At 43.1% G+C, this 20,030-nt stretch overlaps 1 protein-coding gene across 1 annotated transcript; it reads right to left on the bottom strand.

Moving 5' to 3' along the window:
* Positions 1 to 357: 357 nt before the first annotated feature.
* Positions 358 to 13,984, bottom strand: EI24 (EI24 autophagy associated transmembrane protein). Its single transcript, XM_043452166.1, has 11 exons — positions 13,832 to 13,984; positions 10,688 to 10,800; positions 7,440 to 7,585; positions 6,646 to 6,706; positions 5,735 to 5,801; positions 4,791 to 4,915; positions 4,364 to 4,483; positions 3,872 to 3,983; positions 3,070 to 3,181; positions 2,456 to 2,530; positions 358 to 1,394 (listed from the first exon to the last, which is right to left on the bottom strand). Exons 2-11 carry the CDS (start codon positions 10,727 to 10,729, stop codon positions 1,232 to 1,234), a joined length of 1,023 nt encoding a protein of 340 aa, XP_043308101.1. The 5' UTR covers positions 10,730 to 10,800; positions 13,832 to 13,984; the 3' UTR covers positions 358 to 1,231.
* Between the last annotated feature and the right edge of the window lie 6,046 nt (positions 13,985 to 20,030).

Genomic DNA, 20,030 nt, shown 5'->3' with positions numbered 1-20,030 from the left:
CCAATTCGTTGAAGTCTGGAAGGACCTCTCTTCTTCAGAAATACAGAGGAGCTGTACATATAGACTTTAAAACAACTCAATTCCAAATTCTTTCACTACATGCCAACACGATTATAACAATATAACTCAAACTTCCTCAGGGAGTATTTTTCAGAACTAAGTTTCAGATTTAATCAAGACAAAGTCTCATGTTCCACGAATATGTTTCCTGAAGTGACAATTTGTAAATTCTGCCATTACACGTGTGAGAAACCAGCTCACGTCTGTGACATCTTAACATTGTACAGGTGTTTTGACATCTGCCCCCCCCTCCATATTTAGTCTCTTTGAAATGACAGGAAAAAAACCAACCAATCATAGGTTTAATGGGTTTAATAAGTTTACCCCTTCAGTTCCTATTTGCAGCACCCAATATTCCTTTGAAACACCAGACAGACCCAGCAGTGACCAACAGTCAAGATCAGACCTCCAGAGTTTAAAAGTTCAGGTTCTCTGAGCATTCCGTGTTGCAGTGGCACTTGTCCGAAATTGGTACCTCCCTATCTTTGGGGAGCTTTAAATGTACCAGTGAAAAAAGCTTTTTCCCCTGCAAGGGGAAGAAAGAAAGTCATTCCTCAAACCCAGTGGAGATCTGGCTGTGAGGTCTTTCTTCTGTCCCGTGTCTTCAGGCTTGTGTTTTTGTTTTGTTTTTTTTTGCAGTGGAGCAAGAGACCAAAATCTAACCTGAGTTACAAGAAACAAGACAGTGATGGCTATAAAGGGAGTGACCAGGAGCAGCGGAGCCTCCTGTCCCTCCCACATCCAATATATGTGCTTCACAGAAAAACAAAAAAACAGGTCCACAAAATACAACAGCTAGAGTTACAAAAATCCATTCATCCAAGGGCGGTGGGAGGCAGGAAGGGAAAATGGGAGGGGAAATGGCACAGGGAGAAAGAGTATTCAAATCAGTCCAGGCACGGGGCTGGCAAATGTTAGAAAAGAGCTGCAGAAAAACCTGTGGTCCTTTCAGACTCACCAGTGTTTAAAATCCATACTGGTGTCAGGAAGATTCTGCCTTATGTGCACCAGAGACAAAAGTCTGGATTCCTCAGAGAGAAGGGAATGTGGGCAGGGCCCTTGGCAGGGTGGGCTCTGCCTTCCCTGGGAGGAGGCGGAGGTGAACCAGGAGAAGAGCTGCCACAGCATCCTTCCGATCCCACCCGGCCCCTCCGGATGGCAGGTGACCGACTCAGCGGCCTGTGGCAGCCTTCAGTTTGGCAGGAGACGGGTGGGGTGAGGGCAATTTTTCCGCAGAAGTGGAGCTGCTCAGGGCCGACTGCAGGTAGACCGTCTTGTGGAAGAGTCTGTTGCTTAAGAAAACCACCAAGGAGAAGAGGCGCAACTGGAAAAGGCTGCAAGGCAAGAGACCCAACCTGTTAGACTGGCCAGTTGAGAAAAACTGTTTTAATCGTTTGGTCACTTATTTGACTATTTTCCATTTAAAATGATACAGGGGAAAACAAGACCACTGAAATTTGATCAAGCGACTACAGATATTGGACATGCAGATTAAACAGGTAGCAACTACAGAAAACGCTGGGATTGTCACTGTCAGGAGGGCAGTGGAATCAGGTTCGATCCCTGATCCAGGAGGAGCCCACACGCACCACAACTACCAAGCCTGTGATCTAGAGCCCATGATCCGCAACACAGGAGAAGCCACCGCAGTGAGAAGCCCGTGCGCTGCAACTAGACAGAAGCCCCTGCTCGCTGCAAACAGAAAAAAAGCCCATGCAGCGACAAAGACCCAGCACAGCCAAAATAAATACTTCAAGCTGTGGTCTGAAGATCTCATATGCTATGCACAGTTCACTTTCAGGAGAGTTTCAAGAGAAAGTCAATTACGCTAAGACGCACACTTAACATTACTGGATAGCAAGAACATGTAAGTCCCCAAAGCAGATTGGAAATTTCTCTAATGCATGTATCCTCACTGACTTAACCAAAACTGATCAAAAGACTGGGGTTTTCTCTGAAGTCATCAAACTTCCAGAGTGCTAGTATTGCTAAAGAATCATTTTTAAAATACTGTTTTGTTATCATTATCAATAAACTCATGTAGTCAAATCACATGACCCAGTATTTTTTAAAAGGTGGCCATTCTTACAAAATGAGCTTAACTATAGGTATAAGTGTCTTATTCAGTGAACTGTTACATTTTAAGAATATGTGTAAATATGTATAATAGCATTAATTTTTGAAACAGAAATGCACACATATGCATGGGGGAAATCTTGGGATACATCCCCGAAGTGCTACTCTCACAAAGCTGTATATTAATATTTTCCTTCAATGTGAGGTTATTTTTTAAAAACTGTAAAAATGTCTCATTCACATAACTGCAGTGTTACAACCCCAGTATTTTAGACAGAAAATACTTGCTACATTTTAGCTAATACTGGCTAATACTTACTATGCTTTGCCAGGGGTCTTTGCTTCATTGGCGCTGATAATGAATAAAGGAAAGAGGATAGAGAAGAGGCAGCCACTGTTTTTGAAAAAAATAAATAAAGAATTAGTCACCTTCAAAACAGCCATGACTTTGAAGATATTAGAAGCCCAAAGTTTGTTACCTCCAGTGCTAAATAGCATGGCTTAATGGACCCTTAAATCTATCAAACACATGTTAAAAATTTTTTTAAAAAGGATTTTTCTAAACACTGGCTATGTTTAACATTATTCCAGGAAGCAACATAGAAGAAAGAATATGGGATATAGAATCATGCAGACAATATTTTAATGCTAGTATTTCCTTGGCAGTCCAATGGTTACGATTCCATGCTTCCACTGCAGGGGGCTAAGATCCTGCATTCTTCAAGGTAGGCCCCCCACAAAAAATAAAATAATGCTGACAGACACCTATGACTATCTGTCAGGGAGAAAAATCCTACAGACCTCTAGACGGCCAAGTAAGAATGCAGAAAGCCTAGCACAGAACCAAGTGCACAGAAGGTGCTCCCTACACTGAGTTATTATTATCATTTTTAAAAAAAATTAGTTCCCTTCAAGTCCTTGCAGTCCAATTACCTGACAATGTAGGAGGACTGCATTGCTGTGAGGAAAGCCAGGGGCAAACCAAATCCAAAGTAGTAAGGCCAATTCCTTTCTATGTTTGACAACCGCTGGTGCATTTCAATTCCTAAAACAAGGAGCCAATATAATTAGGCTGCATTACTTCCTTTTAGTCAAATGACTAAATATCGAAAACAATTTATTTGAAGTTTCAGTTTCAGGTTCAGATCTGCTATTTAGAATACAACTAAACTATATCAGAATTGCCCAAATCCCATAAAGCTTCTATGCAAAGATTTTACAACTGAACAATCACAATTTCAAAGCTGGCAAGCCAAGTGAATTCTGAATTCAATACCAGCAGCATCCTATGTCAGTATTAGTTTTGAACAAAGCAAGAGATATATATATTAAAAAAAAGGCAGCCATCCTCTAGAAATCAATTAATCTCTTTCAACCATCCACACCCAAATATGCCAAGGACTTTCAACATATCCCCCAAATGATCTGTATGCACCAGCATCAAATTAACTTCTCTGATTCAGAATAACTGGTGCTCATTTATGCCCCCTTATGGCTCTGTCAGAGCTACATAATATTGAGCTCCATAGGTAGTCCTACAGTGCTACATCCCCCAGCACCAAAGAGTTAAAAAAACCTCTAAGCCAAATGTAAGTCCCCTCTTGCCAAAAAGGCTGCTTCATTCCAATGATGCGTTTGCCAAGGGCCTCAGTATTGAAGAATTTAAGAAGTTTCCTTGGCAGCACCATTTCCAAACTGGGCCTCCAAGCTCTTGAGTTTCTTTGGACAGGCTTACCTTTATTGAACCAACGATATTCGAAGCAGTATAGTGAGTAGAGGAGAGACATATGCAGGAGACTAACCAGCTGACCAACAAGATGGATGGGAAAGAGACTCACAAACATCCCCTGAAGAACAAGTATGGAAAAGCTTAATTCCAGCGCTTCGGAGACCTAACAGTGTTTACCTGCCACTCTGATTTATCGCTCTCGCTCTCTACCCAGACAGCCGGAGAGCTGCTTCTCAAGTTTCTAAAATAGCAGGCGAGTGGAGAAGGCTCAGGGTGGGTGGGAAGAGCAGAGCAGGCAAATTCATGTGGTGTTTTTTTTTTTTTTAAATCATTTTATGATTTTAAAACTCTCTAGTTGTTTCTGTGAAAAAATGATTTAAAAATCATTACCTCCCATAAACTTATCTGCTCAGTATAAACGGGATACCCTGTTTTTGTGAAGCTCCCTCTAGTGGATCTTTGTTTAATCCGCCCATGTGCCCGGAAGGCCAGTCTCACCTGGAGAAGGAAGAGAGCCTGAAGCAAGAGGTTGAAGAGCATGTCAGCAATTATTTTGCTGACACTAGGGAATGGGTGAGGCTTCCTCCCAGATACCTCGAATGCCAGGTCAGCTATATCCTGCAAGAGAGAAGAGCTCACCAAAACATGAATTAAATGGCCTCACTATCCATCCCCAAAGTGAAGGCCACTGATTTGCCAAAAGACCTGCCAGGGGAGAAAAGCCCATGGACACCTGGCCATGAGATGCCCTTATGACCTGAGAGAATAATTCCATTTTACAAGAGCCCAGAGCTCACCCGCTGGCTGCCTGAACAAGAAAAGTCCAGGCTGTGGCGTCACTCCCTACATGGCCACTAAACTGACAGGCTGAAATCTGCCACCTGGTGACCAATCATGCCGTCAGACCATGCTGCTCTGGACCTACCTGAAACCAAATCGCGTTGACAACTTTGCTGAGCACAAAGAGGGGGAGCACCCAGAGAGCACTGAAAATCGACGTGAGGAAGAACTCCAGCCACGACCAGACATCCCCGTGTAGTGACGGATCACCTAAGACAGGGGGAGGGCTTATTAGTTTATCTGGAAAGAGGGAAAGCCAGAAGGCCAGAGGTGCATCCCCTGACCTGTGACTGTGTTTCCCCTACACACACACACACACCCACACCCCCTACACACACACCCACACCCCCTACACACACACCCACACCCCCTACACACACACACACACACCCCCTACACACACACCCACACCCCCTACACACACACACACACCCCCTACACACACACCCACACCCCCTACACACACACACACACACACACACACACACACCCCTTTGCTTCTTGCCAGCACATCACTGTACCTGTTCCAGGCAGTCTTACTTTTCATAGAAACACCATATTCTGGCCATGACTCCAATTCAGAGTGGCCATGGATATGTGCTGCTTGCTTGTACAAAAAATTCTCACTTGGTGGCTGACAGGTCAGTGACTAGTAGTCACTGGATGCAGGAATCCACCTGAGTTCATATTCCAGCTTCACCACTTACAAACGGTTTAACTTTGGTAACCAATTTGCATTTCCTCATCTACAAAACGGTATCCATAGCAATACCTACTCAAAGGGTTGCTGAGAGATTTGACTTAGAAGAATCTGCCTTGCAAAGCAGGGGACACGGGTTCGATCCCTGGTCACAGAACTAAGATCCCACATGCCTCAGGGCAAATAAGACCTGATGCAGTCAAACAAATAAATACATAAAAAACCTAAAGCTCTGGGTTTAAAGTAAGTGTTCAATAAACTGAGGGAGACAGGAAAAACCTCCCCCCCTCTATCCTGGGCAGATAGCATTGAGCAATGGAGTTACTTACCAATAATCTGGGCCGTTACCGACTGAAGGACGGGAATGAACACTCGATAAAACAAGAGCAGACTGAACTAAAGGAGAGAAGCAACAAGGTAAGCATTAAAAGCCCTTCTTTAAAACAAGAATTCCAAGTTTCAAAGCACTTATTTTCCAGATGGAAGTGCCTTTTATAAATCAGGAGTCCTGCAGTGGCATCATTTCCTAAAGTAGACTCATTTCTCTTTACCAGTTCTCCAGTTGAGAGGAAAAAACCTGACGCTGCCTATGGAAACAGTAAAACTTTGGGGGGCATGGGAGAACATTTCAATCAGTATTCATGCCAGTACTAAGAACACAGTCGTATTTGATTAATTAAAGCTAACACCTAAAAACATTTGTGAAATGTTTAGATTAACAAGTTGAATTATACTGAATTTCAAGTCAAAGAAAATATTTTTACTATCTGTTTTTCAAAGTACTCAAATTTCTCCTGGGGCTGTGTTGGTTCTCAGTCAACTGTAGACAACTTTCTGGTGTGAGTTTCCATAGTAATCAATTTGAGGACACTGCTATGACCAGGAGAAGGGACAGCCTCGCTCATGTCCATCTGTCCCTCCCCTTTGAGCCTTCACAGTAACTCTGAACCAAAATGTCCAGACAATGTCATGAGAAATTGTTACCTATGACAATAAAACTTAAGTCATTTAACAAAAAAGTGTAAGTACAGGGCTGTCCCTGACATTTACATACAAGAATTCTGAGGGGGCATAAAATGACTGAAAGTACACAGAACCCTGAGTGATGGCCTTAGGAATGCATTACTAGGAGAAAGCTACCTGTCTCAGTTTTAAGAAGACAGCTGAGAACCATGAACATTGCAACAATCTGAATAAAGATGCTTCTAAGGCACTTGGAATTTGAGGAAAAAGAACTTACCCAGAAAACTCCACCATTCCAAGCGCAGCACTGAAAAATTCTGCTAACAATACGTGGTTCACTGGAAAAGACCACATGTGTTTAGCTTAACAGGTGTATAGGCTATTTCCATATTGTCATTCAGCAGCTCTCCTTTTTATATATTTTCTTTGCACCATATTATTTTTTAGCACCTATTGTTCTTCCAATGTTCTCTCCTAATATCAATGAAAAAGGCTAAAACTATTTCAAGAGAAGCATTTTTCCTTAAAAACAAAACAAACTCCTTTATTTCCTAAGTCCAAGACTGGAGAAGATTAGAAGGGGATGTCTGAGATTCTTTTATCAAAATCCACATAGGCGCTCCTAGAAGCATCCACTCAGCCAAAAAAAATTTTTATGGTTCTCTATTCACCATTCTTGGAGAAGGAAATGGCAACCCACTCCAGTATTCTTGCCTGGGAAATCCCATGGACAGAGGGGCCTGGTCCTTTGGGGTTGCAAAGAGACGGACATAACTTAGCAACCAAAACAAGAACGATATTCATCATTCTGATTTCTTTTAGACACCACAGTATTTTGAACAAGGATTACTGCTAGACCTCAGTTTAATTCAACGTGAGGGGAGTAGGGAAAAATCACCTGTAACTTTTATGGGGAAGAAAGTACAAAAGACAAATGATGGAGTACTGAAACTCCACATCATTACGTAGTGTCTGAATTTTATGCTAAATTCGATCACTGCCTCAAGTGTCCCCCTACCCCCAACTGGAAGGGAGTTCAGATGCTCCCTGACCTCAGCCCCAACTCCTTACCTCTCCTGCTTCCTCTCTATGCTCTGGGCCCTCCTCTGAGCCAGGACGCTGCTTGCCCTTCTTCGACGCTGCTCCTCTCTCTTTTGCTGAATTCGAGCATCAAGCTTTGAGATGGTACAAATTCCCCAGATGGAGTCTTTGATTCCCTGTAGACATGAGCATTTATTATTTTTAAAGAAGGGAAAATTATGGATCAGAAGACTTCCCAAAGTTAGATACAATGACATAATAGTGTAAATCATTCTACTTAGTTTGCTACAAGGCTGAAGTTACCCTTGATATTCTTCTGTTTAGAAATCACTCCCAATTTACAGAAGAGTCACAAGAATGGAGAACTTCCCAATATCCTTTCTCGAAATCACCAGTCGTTGGGCCACACTGTTATTTATTATTACTGTTTATACATATATACTCATTTTTTTCTAGATCATTTGAGTAGGTTGCTATTATCATGTCTCTTTACTTGTAACTGTTCATTGTGTATTTCCTAAGAACAATGATATTCCTTAATACAAGATAGTTATCTATAAAAGAAATTAAACACTAAAATAGTTTAATCTATAGCTCATACTCCAATTTCCCCATTTGTCTCAGAAATGCCCTTTATAGCATTTTTACCCGTCACACACCAGAAATCAGTTCAGAATCACATGTTGCACTTAGCTCTCGTATCTATCTTTAGTCTCCTTCCATCAGGAACAGCTCTATAGCTGTCTTCCTTTTTGAAGTATACACATCAGTTATTTTATGGGGTGCCCTCAATTTAGGTTTGTTTGTGACCTCATGATTAGACCCCCAGGTTACCCATTTTTAGCAGGAGTTATCACCTAAGTGGGGCTTCCCAGGGGGGTCAACGATAAAGAATCCACATGCCAATACAAGAGACGTGGGATTGAACCCTAGGTTGGGAAGAGCCGCAGAGAAGGAAAGGGCAACCCACTCAAGTATTCTTGCCTGGGAAATCCCAGAGAGAGGAGGCTGGTGGACTACAGTCCCTGAGGTCGCAAAGAGCTAGACACGACATCGTGACTAAACCACAAGAATCACCTACGTGATGGTGTGCCTTTCCAAGTGTCACATCCAGAGGCGTGTGATGTCTCTGTCGGCCCTTGCTGGTTACACTGATCTTACATATTCAGAAGGTGTTATCCAGCTTTGTACGACTGCAAATTTTTCTCCTTGCAACTAGTAAGGAATCTGTGGGCAGACATTTCTGAGACCAGGCAAATATCCTGCTCATCAAGTGCTCTTCCCTAGATTTGGGCATCAATTAACAAGTCTTGCCCAAACCAATCTTGAATAACACGGTTGCAAAACAGTGGTTTTCTGATCCCTCTAAGACTTACCCATACTGTTAAGCAAGTTATAGCTCTCCTTTATACTCTTTTAATATGAACTGAATGCCTCAAGTATGATTTATATCCTGTATCAAACCAGCGATACAAGGATAGATTAAACACTGGTCTCCAAAAAGGACCAGGGCTGGACCAAGGCTGAAGGAAGACACAAAGAAATAATTACTGTAAAAGTATGAAAAGCTATTGCTGAGTAAGACGGAAACAACATGGGAGTATAGCTGGAGGAGAATGTCTTTAAACAGTGTACGGTGAGGGAGAGAATGATTAAGTCTCTAAGTCACTGATGGGGCCACTTGCCAATAACTGGAAGAGCCCCAGTGGTAGAAAGGTTACTGTCATTACTACGAACATCAGACCTGCCTATTACCCAGTTCAAAGGACTACCCTCATTCATCCACCCACTTTCATATTGGGCATCCTTAATGAGCTAGGTATCAGTCACATGGACGTGCTTAAGAAACTCATAACCCGGCAGGAAAAGTATGTAAGTAAACAACAACAAAAAGTGTATAGTTTAGTAAGTGCCAGAACAGTTTTATATCCAAAGTAGAGAGGGAAGAACTAAGGTTCACACCATCAACACCGTCAAGAAGCAGAAAAAGGTATTCTGGAAACAATGGTCAACCTGGATTTAAGAATGGCATTTTCTCCTATTATGAGCAAAAACAGATTTTAGAGAAATTGGTCAGAATACAGAGAAATGGACAAGGTTATGAACTACACACAGAAAGGAGCATACACTGGCAAGGTTCACGTGATCTGTTACCTATGAGTAATGTTTATTCTTATTTTGCTTTTTAACTTCTGAGTCTTCCACAAACAGTTTAAAATTTTAAGATCATTAAGTTCAAGTGGCTTAAGGCCTAGCACGTGGCCAGGATGACGACAGGATCCCCACCTCTGACACTTACAGTCTGTCTGGGGCAGACAAACAGACAGTGCATGTGGTATAACTGATCCAGAGCTGACATTTTATCACACAGGAACAGCAAGACGAGGATGTAAGGTATTCAAGGAAGGTCACATTGCATGAATTCGCTTTGGCCCTTCTAAGATATTCCTTCAATTCCACCTCTTTTAATCAAAGGAAATAAACTTATAAACACTCCCACTCTCAGGCAGAACTGGTCTCTCTCCCGCCCTCAAGAATAAAACGACAGGGATTCCAACTAGGGCACCGGACCTCAGACATCACTATACCAGAATGTCATGCTATTGATCATTCGGGTTACTGGGTCCTAAACAGACCTTTATGGGTCTGTTGATTAGGGGTCCTAAATGTCTCTTTAATGGGACATTTTCCTAGAGCATCATCATCTCTGCCTTGTAGAATGGAAGAATAAGAGAGGTTCTATACTGTAGACCCAAACAAAGTAGGTTAGGTAGTAGCATTACATCAATGTTCATTGCTTGGTTTTCAACAATATACCTTGGTTACATAAGATGGTAATATTAAGAGAACCTGGTGAAGGATACAGTGGAGCTCTCTGTATGACCAGACAACTTCTCTGCAAGTCTAAAATTATTCCAAAATAAAGTTTAGGGAATTCCCTGGTGGTCCAGTGGTTAGGACACCATGCTCTCAAGGTCAAGGGCCCGATTCAATCCCTAGTAGGGGAACTAAGATCCCACAATTCACTTGGCATGGTCAAAAAAAATACAGTTTAAAAAAAAAAAAAGACAGTCTGGGCCCAAGCTGAACAGGGTCCCCATACTAAAGACACTCACTAGATAGGTCTCCCAAGTTTCTGTGAGATGCAGGATAATTCCTCTCTCTTGAGTAGTATGGATTAGAGTGAAAACCTATATCCAACAAATATAACACTACCTAACGGATTTTCTAGTCAGTTCCTGCAGCAAAAGGGTCAGAAGAAGATTGGACGTACTCACCCTGGCAAGGTCCTGCAGAAAGGTTTTGACACTGTCAGCCATCTCTTTACCGCCCAAACTATCAACTACACAAAAGAGAGAGAAGTGTCCCCAGAATTTTCATCATGAAGGACCTGAAAACAGATGGAGTATAATTAAGGAAAAATATTTATCTTCAAGTTACTTCATGCACTTCTACATGACGACGTTTTCCACATACTTCTCTAGTAGGAGTGCAGTAGATTCTATCAGTTAAGTAGATACTAGCAAGTGAACCAAGTGAGATTATACCTGTAACTGCTGAAAAACCTGAAATCAACAATTTTTAAATCACTTGCTCCCCTTTCACTTTTATTCTGCGTAAATGTGCTCTTGGACCATTAGTCTCTTCTCTGGGCCATGATGTCCCTAACTATTCCTCCTTTGTTGTTGTTTAGTTGCTAAGTTGTACCCAATTCTGTGACCCCATGAACTGCAACACGTCAGGCTTTCCTGTCTTTCACTATCTCCCAGAGTTTGCTCAAACTCATGTCCATTGAGTTGATGATGCCATCCAATCATCCCTGTCACCCTCTTCTCTTCCTGCCCTCTATCCTTCCCGGCATCAGGGTCTTTTCCAATAAGTCATATCAGGTAACCATCCCTTCTACATATCCCAAGTATTTTCGAGATCCGAGATCATGAGTGATAATTACACTTCAATATCCTCTTAAGCAATATTTGTGCTTGATGTTACTTGAATGCAAATACAAGAGCAAGATGAAAGTTCTAACAAAAGTTGTTAAATACGCACTTCATACATGGGTCCCTCCGGCAGAGGTAAGTTTAGATGATGATGTAAAATTTCCCAAGACCCTAAAATATGCCTTTCCTGTTTTCCAACTTTAAATATGTACATATATATGTAAAATTTTAATAAGCATGCAAGAAATAATGAATTTTAAACTGGGCCAAAAAAAGATTAAGTTCACATATACAAACATATCTTTAACACACTATAACTTTCCCACTGTATTTTTTGAGTCCATCTACGTCTCTGTAAACAACTCAACTTTGCTCCTTTTATGGCTGAGTAGTATTCCATTGTTGTACTTCCTCTGTTGATGGACATCTAGGTTGTTTCTATTTCTTGGCTATTGTAAACAGTGCTCTAATGAACATAGGGTTGTGTGTGTCTTTTTGAATTATGGTTTTCTCTGGGTTCCCACTGTATTTTTTTATTAGGTGTATGAAAAATCTAGCTTCATAAAATAATAACTTGAAAGTTCACATGTATAAATATTCTTACAATATCATGCTCTCAAGTAATGTGTTTAAGGTGAATGAAGAACCCATTTTCAAACATTTAATTAAGAACTTGGGATTCTAAAATTCTCAAATGTGACTTAATCAATCTGAGATATCCTGAGTTTAAGAGACAGCACATAATGACAATATCACAGGCAGCTTCTACAAACCTCAAATTTCAAAACATAAGCACCCTTTGCTTAATGACCACTTCACCAAACTATACCTTACTGACCCAACTGGACTACTGCCACCTAGAACAAGAAGAGCAGAGAATACAGCAGTAGGAAGGCAACTTACACAACACTGTATGTACCATCTGCTCCTTGGGTCAAATCCTACACAGATACACTCAGAGTCAGGTGAATAGTTAATGCTCATGATGATACATAAGACACTGGTTGCTAAACACTATCACGGATTCATTCTTAATCGTCTACTTCCTCATCGATGAATTAAGGGTATTAAATTTCTTCCTAGGTTTTGAGTATACAGCGCAATAACATGAAAATAAAACCTTAACTTCTAATAAACATAATCCCACTACAGAATGAGCTAGTTTGGGAGCTTAAGGAAACAGATTACTTAGTCTGGGTTTCTCACAAGGCGCTGACACAACTTGAAGCATGTCGGGCCTAATTCAGGGGGAAGAGCTCTTACATGAACCATGGCCATTAACACCTGGCTACTGCAGGGCTTCCCTTGTGGTTCAGAAGGTAAAGAATCCACCTGCAATGCAGGAGACCTGGGTTCCATCCCTGGGTTGGGAAGATCCCCTGGAGAAGGGAAAGACTACCCACTCCAGTATTCTGGCCTGGAGAATTCCATGAAGCATACAGGCCATGGGGTCGCCAAGAGTCGGGCAGGACTGAGCGCCTTTCACTCTGCGGGTAACAAACAAGTCGCGAGTTACCTACTGACCAACAGTGGCTTCTGAGGACAAGTCACTTCAATTTTACAAGGAGACCCTAGCAGCCTTGCTCCAGAAATAGTTGGTGAATTATCCGGTTTGACAAAAAAGGTCAGACATGGAGAAAAGCAACCTGCCACAACTGGAGACCAGAGACTGAATAATATACGGAGGGAATCCTCCAACTGAGGTGAAAGTAAATGAAATACATCTAGTTCACATGATTTCACAGATGGAGGAACTGAGTCTGAAGTTAAATGGCTTGCCCAAGATTACAGCACGCGAAAGGCTACAGAGAACTTCAAAACCCCGGTATTCCAGCCCTCGAGACTCTACTCAAGCTTTGCGATGAGGAATTTTGTTTAACCCGAGCATCCCAGGGACAAAATGTTTCTTAAGCCTGTAAACACAGCTGGCCATTAAATTCCTAAGTAGTCATGAGAACTGACTATCTACTGAGGCACAGTCCTGTACTTTCATTTCTAAGTCACTAAATCCAAGTCCGGAAGGCAGGTGGCTGTCGCATCCCACTCCAGGTGCGCTAAAGGTAAGCATCCTCTCTTCTCACAAGGCTCCGCGGACGCTCGGAGCCCACAGGTCCCTTCGGACCCGTCTCCCCACAGCTCCTGGGCAAACTCGAGTGGAAGCTCGTCTCTCTCGGCAACCACAGCCGTGCACGAGGCGCGGGGCAAGCTCACCTCCCGTCACACAAGGAGCTAAACCGAGCCGCGCCGCACCCGGGCAGAGAGGTTCGCCCGAGGCTGCCGGCTGCGTCCCCCGCCCCAGTCCTGCCCCGCCGCCGAGGCACTTTCTGGTCCGGGGTCCCCGCCCGCAGCCTCCGCCCGCACCTCCCAACCCCGAGCTCGGGCCCTGCTGCCCTCCCACGCCATCGCCGCCCCAGCCGCCGGGGTCCACCCCGCGAGCGGGCTGCGCGGCGCCAGGGCCTGGCTCGGCCGAGCTGCACCTACCCGGCAGCTTCGCCGCCGCGGCTGCGGCTCCGGCTCCAGCCGGGTCCCTCGCCCGCCGCGGGTCCGCTCGTCTCCTCCGAGCCCCTCCGCGCCGGGCCGCCCGCTCCCGCCCGGGCGCTGCCAGGGCCGGGGCCGCTGCGCCCGCACTGGGCATGCCCGGGCCGCACGGGGCCGCTGGGAAGTCGGGCGGGCGCCGGGTCCAGCGGCCCGGGAGGAGGGGGCGGGGCCACGGCGGGTGAGGGGGCGGGGCTACGTGGGGACGCAGCCTGGAAATACAGTCGGAGAGCCGAGCCCGTTGAGTCCCGGGTCCGTGCCCCGCCGCTTCCCCGCAAGCTGTTCCTCCATCGCCGCCCGGCTGCCCTCCTTCCGGATCCAATATCTAGTAATTGTTCTTTGCTCTCTCCTTTTTACTTCTCCGAGGTTGCCTCTCTTTCTGTTATAAATCCTAACAACGGAACAATAAGATGCAGAAGTCATCCTGTTCTATTTGGTTGGAGACTTTCTGTAACCAAAGAGTACTAAGGAATGCTGGGTTTAAATCAAGCTTATTCACCTATTCAGAATAAAATGACTAAGAATAGGTCAATGGGCCTTCCCCGGTGGTCCAGTGGCTGAGACTGCCCAGCTCCCAATGCAGCGGACACGGGTTTGATCCCTGGTCAGGGAACTGGATCTCACATGCCACAACTAAGACCTGGCGCAGCCAAATAAATAAATAAATATTTGGGGGGGGGGGGGGAGAATAGGTCAAGCTGCCATGCAGTTTAGCTGCCTTAGACTTTTTTCTGGCAGCATAATGTTGGCTGAGATGAAAACGGTCAAGTAAATAGAAATGAAACTGTTTTCACCTCTGAGGCCACCAGTCTGTCTCTACCCCAGGGCGTCGAACCATCAAGCCTGATCTATAATCTTTTTCTCCCCTATTCCCAACCTCCTATATCTCTCACTCCACATTTTTTATCTGCTTTCCATTTGCCTTTTCCTTCACCTTTAGGTTTGCTTAGAGCTACTCTGCTCGGGCCACCAATAGAATCAGAATTTTAGAACTAGAAGTTATTTAGTATAACCTTACATAGTGTAAGCCCAGATGTCTTCTGACTTACTCAGGCTCAGTGACAAAACAAATCTTGACTCTCCTCGAGTTAGTTATTGACCTCTTCTTCCCTGACCAACTTCCAGCGCCATTCCAGAATAGACGAGACCTCTACACTGAGCCTGCGGAAACTTTACCAGGAAGACGGTCCGGAAGTAGAAACTAACAAGATGGGAGAAGAAAACTAAGCGTTGAGAATATCAGAAGCCTCTGAAATAAAGGGCCAACCTGGAATTTCTATATGTAAACCCCTTGGGAGGGGAACTTTTTTCTTATTTGTTTTTGCCTTGGCAATAATTTCATTTTCACTGAGAATGGATCTATGAATATCCAGTCAAGTTTCCTTTTGTTATAAATCTATTGCTTAATTTTCTCCACAATTAAAGAGAATGGAAAGGTGGAACAGGAAGAGGTCTCATCTCACTTGCCTTCCCTCTCAGGATGCCTGTTCCGTGTTTCCTGATAAATTGTTTCATGTATGTTGTCTGTTTTACCTAACGCATTTATTGTTTTATTTTTTGGCTGCACCTCACAGCTTGCGGGATCTTAGTTACCCAACCAGAGAGCAAACCTGCACCCCTTACAGTGGAAGCATGGAGTCTTAACCACTGAACCACCAGGGAAGTCCCTATGTTGTCTGTTTTTGTTTTGTTTCATATGGAAAGTGAATTCAGGTCCTGTTACTGCATTGTGGCCAGGAAAGGAATTCCCCTTCCTAGGCAATTTGAGTCATAATTACTCTGCTGGGCTTCATAGGTGGTGCTACTAGTAAAGAACCCTCCTGCCAATGCAGGAGATATAAGAGGGTTGGGAAGATCCCCTGGAAAAGGGAATGGCAACCCACTTCAGTATTCTTGCCCGAAGAATTCCATGCACAGAGAAGCCTGGCAGGCCAAGGTCTATGGTGTTGCAGAAGAGTCGGACACGACTGAGCAAGTAACACTTAAAGTCATCACGAAGAGGAGACATTCCTAAACTTCCTTTTTGTCATAAGAGTAAATATCTTCAACTATTTGTTATAAGGAACTACATAGAAATGATTTTTATTTCTTTTGGAACTTTATTTTGATAAAAATATAAGCAGTTCTGCTGAGTCTTAGCTGTCTTGTTATAAAGAGATTTAAGTGGTTTAACGATAAACTGATTATAGTAATTATTACAGTAGTGATTCCTCCAAGCTCTAGCCTTTTTCAAACGTGTGAATTTAACTGCTTTATATAAAATGGATAACTAATAAGCACCTACTGTGGAGGATAGGAAACTCTGCTCAATGTTCTGTGGCAGCCTGTATGGAAGGGGAGCTCGGAGGAGAACCAATACATGTATATGTATGGCTGAGTAGCTCTGTCATGCACCTGAAACTTGTGATGGTCCGGGCGCAGGTTGGAAAAGAATTTCCAGACACGAGGAATAGTGAAAGAAGAATAAAGTTTATTAGAGTGGGGAGGGGAGAGTCGCTGCCAGCACAGGGGGCCAGCTTCCTGATAGTCAGAGAGAGCTGCCGTTGGACAGGTGTCCTTGATTCATTTTCATACCCAGGGTGTAAGGAGCGGGATAGGGGTCTTGGATGAGGCAGTTGTATGGGGTGGGGGGGAGAAAGACAAATACCTTCTCCCTCTATGGGGAAGGAGAGGAGACAGGTTATACTGGCCAGGAGGACCTGAAATTCATTAAGAGTTACAACACTGGGGATGGGAGGGAAGGATAATAAGGGTCTGGTTTTTCCATTCCTGCATTCCAAGACCCTCCTTGGTTTTATCTGCTCTTTCCTCCTTCAGTTCAGTTCGTTGCTAAGTTGTGTCCCACTGTTTGTGACCTCATGGACTGCAGCATGCCAGGCCTCCCTGTCCATCACTAACACCCAGGAGTTTACTCAAACTCATGTCCATTGAGTCGGTGATGTCATCCAACCATCTCATCCTCTGTTGCACCCTTCTCCTCCTGCCTTCAATCTTTCCCAGCATCAGGGTTTTTTCCAGTGAGTCAGTTCGTCGCATCACGTGGCCAAAGTATTGGAGTTTCAGCTTCAGCATCAATCCTTCCAATGAATATTCAGGGCTGATTTCCTTTAGGATGGACTGGTTGGATCTCCTTGCAGTCCAAGGGACTCTCAAGAGTCTTCTCCAACACCATAGTTCAAAAGCTTCAATTCTTTGGTGCTCAGCTTTCTTTATAGTCCAACTCACACATCCATACATGACTGCTGGAAAAACCATAGCTTTGACTAGATGGACCTTTGATGGCAAAGTAATGTCTCTGCTTTTTAACATTCTGTCTAGGTTGGACATAGCTTTTCTTCCAAGGAGCAAGCATCTTTTAATTTCATGGCTGCAATCACCATCTGCAGTGATTTTGGAGCCCAAAAAAATAAAGTCTGACACTGTTTCCCCATCTATTTGCCATGAAGTGATGGGACCAGATGCCATGATCTTAGTTTTCTGAATGTTGAGCTTTAAGACAACTTTTTCACTCTCCTCTTCCATTTTTATCTAGAGGCTCTTTAGTTCTTCTTTGCTTTCTGCCATAAGGGTGGTGTCATCTGCATATCTGAGGTTATTGGTATTTCTCCCTGCAATCTTGATTCCAGCTTGTGTTTCATCCAGCCCAGCATTTCTCATGATGTACTCTGCATATGAGTTAAATAAGCAGGGTGATAATATACAGCCTTGATGTATTCCTTTCTCGATTTGGAATCGGTCTGTTGTTCCATGTCCAGTTCTAACTGTTGCTTCTTGACCTGCATACAGATTTCTCAGGACGCAGGTCAGGTGGTCTGGTATTCCCATCTCTTGAAGACTCTTTCACAATCACACAGTCAAAGCCTTTGGCATAGTCAATAAAGCTGAAGTAGATGTTTTTCTGGAACTCTCTTGCTTTTTTGATGATCCAGCGGATGTTGGCAATTTGATCTCTGGTCCCTTTGCCTTTTCTAAATCCAGGTTGAACATCTGGAAGTTCTCGGTTCATGTACTGCTGAAGCCTGGCTTGGAGAATTTTGAGCATTACTTTGCTAGCGTTTGAGATGAGGGCAATTGTGTGGTAGTTTGAACATTCTTTGGCATTGCCTTTCTTTGGGATTGGAATGTAGACTGACCTTTTCCAGTCCTGTGGCCACTGCTGAGTTTTCCAAATTTGCTGGCATATTGAGTGCAGCACTTTCACAGCATCATCTTTTAGGATTTGAAATAATAGCTCAACTGGAATTCCATCACCTCCACTAGCTTTCCTCCTAGTAATGTTTCCTAAGGCCCACCTGACTTCACATTCTAGGATGTCTGGCTCTGGGTGAGTGATTATTGTGACTATCTGAGTCATGAAGATCTTTTTTGTATAGTTCTTCTGTGTATTCTTGCCACCTCTTCTTAATATCTTCTGCTTTTGTTAAGTCCGTACCATTTCTGTCCTTTATTGTGCCCTTCTTTGCATGAAATGTTCCCTTGGTATCTCTAATTTTCTTGAAGAGAACTCTAGTCTTTCCCATTCTATTGTTTTCCTCTATATCTTTGCATTGATCACTGAGGAAGGCTTTCTTCTCTCTCTTTGCTGTTCTTTGGAACTCTGCATTCAAACGGGTATATCTTTCCTTTTCTCATTTGCCTTTCACTTCTCTTCTTTTCATAGCTGTTTGTAAATCCTCTTCAGACAACAGTTTTGCCTTTTTGCATTTCTTTTTCTTGGGGATGGTCTTGATCATTACCTCCTATACGATGTCACAAACCTCCACCCGTAGTTCTTCAAGCAGTCTGTCTATCAGATCTAATCCCTTGAATCTATTTCTCACTTCCATTTAAAATTGTAAGGATTTGATTTAGGTCATACCTGAATGATCTAGTAGTTTTCCCTACTTTCTTCTATTTAAGTCTGATTTTGGCAATAAAGAATTCATGATCTGAGCCACAGTAAGCTCCCGGTCTTATTTTTTTTCTGACTGTATAGAACTTCTACCATCTTTGGCTGCAAAGAATATAATCAATCTGATTTTGGTACTGACAATCTGGTGATGTCCATGTGTAGAGTCTTGTCTTGTGTTGTTGGAAGAGGGTGTTTGCTATGACCAGTGCATTCTCTTGGCAAAACTCTGTTAGCCTTTGCCCTGCTTCATTCTGTACTCCAAGGCCAAATGTGCCTCTTACTCCAGGTATTTCTTGACTTCCTATTTTGCATTCTTTCGTCCTTGGGTCACCACAAAACTGTCACAACATTGTTAATCCACCGTGTTTTGATATAAAGTAAAAAGTTTTAAAAATAAATAAATGCCAAAAAAGTGTGAATTTAGAAAGAATTTAATAGGTGAATCTAACTTGCCTGATGGAAGGGCATTTTACAAATTCCAACATGTATAATACAATATAGATTTTAAAAACAATAACAATTTTGCCTTGCATTTTTAAGGAGCTCTTGCATACTTATAGAATATTGGATGCCATCCATGAAACAAGTAGGAGTTATATTATTTTCCTAATTGTAGAAGTGAGGAAGCTGTGTGGCAGAGCACTGAACTCAGAAGACTTGATCTCCAGTCTAACCTCAAGCCTTAGTCTCCATAACACAGGGCTGCTAAATGGGATCTATGTGAAGGTCCCTTCTAACTCTGTACTTTCTTGATTTAGTGAATTGATGTCAATACTAGATCCAGAAGCCAGATATCCTAGTTTCAAGCCTTAGAATATTCTAGGGGAGAGGGACATTAGTACTATGATTTATTAGGTATCTACCATGTACCAGACCTTTCCCATTTATTATTTCACAATCATCTAAGTGTCGTAACTGATTTAGAAAAAAAGAATCCAACCTGGTTTGCCAGGTTCCCAGAGCAATGTCTTTTTAAAAACATATTTATTTTTATTTGTTTATTTGGTGACACCAGGTCTTAATTGTGGCATGCAGGATACATATGGTATCTGCTTCCCGGACCAGAGATGTAACCTGGGCACCCTGCATTGGGAGCACGGAGTCTTAGCTACTAGACCACCAGGGAAGTCCCTCATGCTTTTTTACTTACCATACCTGCCTTCCCTTGTGGATCACAAGGCCACCCAGTTAAATTAGGTCTTTGTGTATCACCACTAAAGTAGCACCCCTCAAATTCAAAACCAATCACCTGGA

This window comes from Cervus canadensis, chromosome 29, assembly GCF_019320065.1.
Source record: "Cervus canadensis isolate Bull #8, Minnesota chromosome 29, ASM1932006v1, whole genome shotgun sequence".
NCBI lineage: Eukaryota > Metazoa > Chordata > Mammalia > Artiodactyla > Cervidae > Cervus > Cervus canadensis.
This window is presented reverse-complemented; position numbering and strand designations above follow the sequence as displayed.

Coding starts and splice junctions, on each gene's coding strand:
- EI24 (XM_043452166.1), bottom strand. CDS start 10,729: ATGGCTGACAGTGTCAAAACCTTTCTGCAGGACCTTGCCAGG. Junction 5,802..6,645: donor GGAATGGTGGAGTTTTCTGG/GTAAGTTCTTTT, acceptor TCTCTCCTTTAG/TTCAGTCTGCTCTTGTTTTA. Junction 1,395..2,455: donor AAGACCCCTGGCAAAGCATA/GTAAGTATTAGC, acceptor CTTGCCTTGCAG/CCTTTTCCAGTTGCGCCTCT.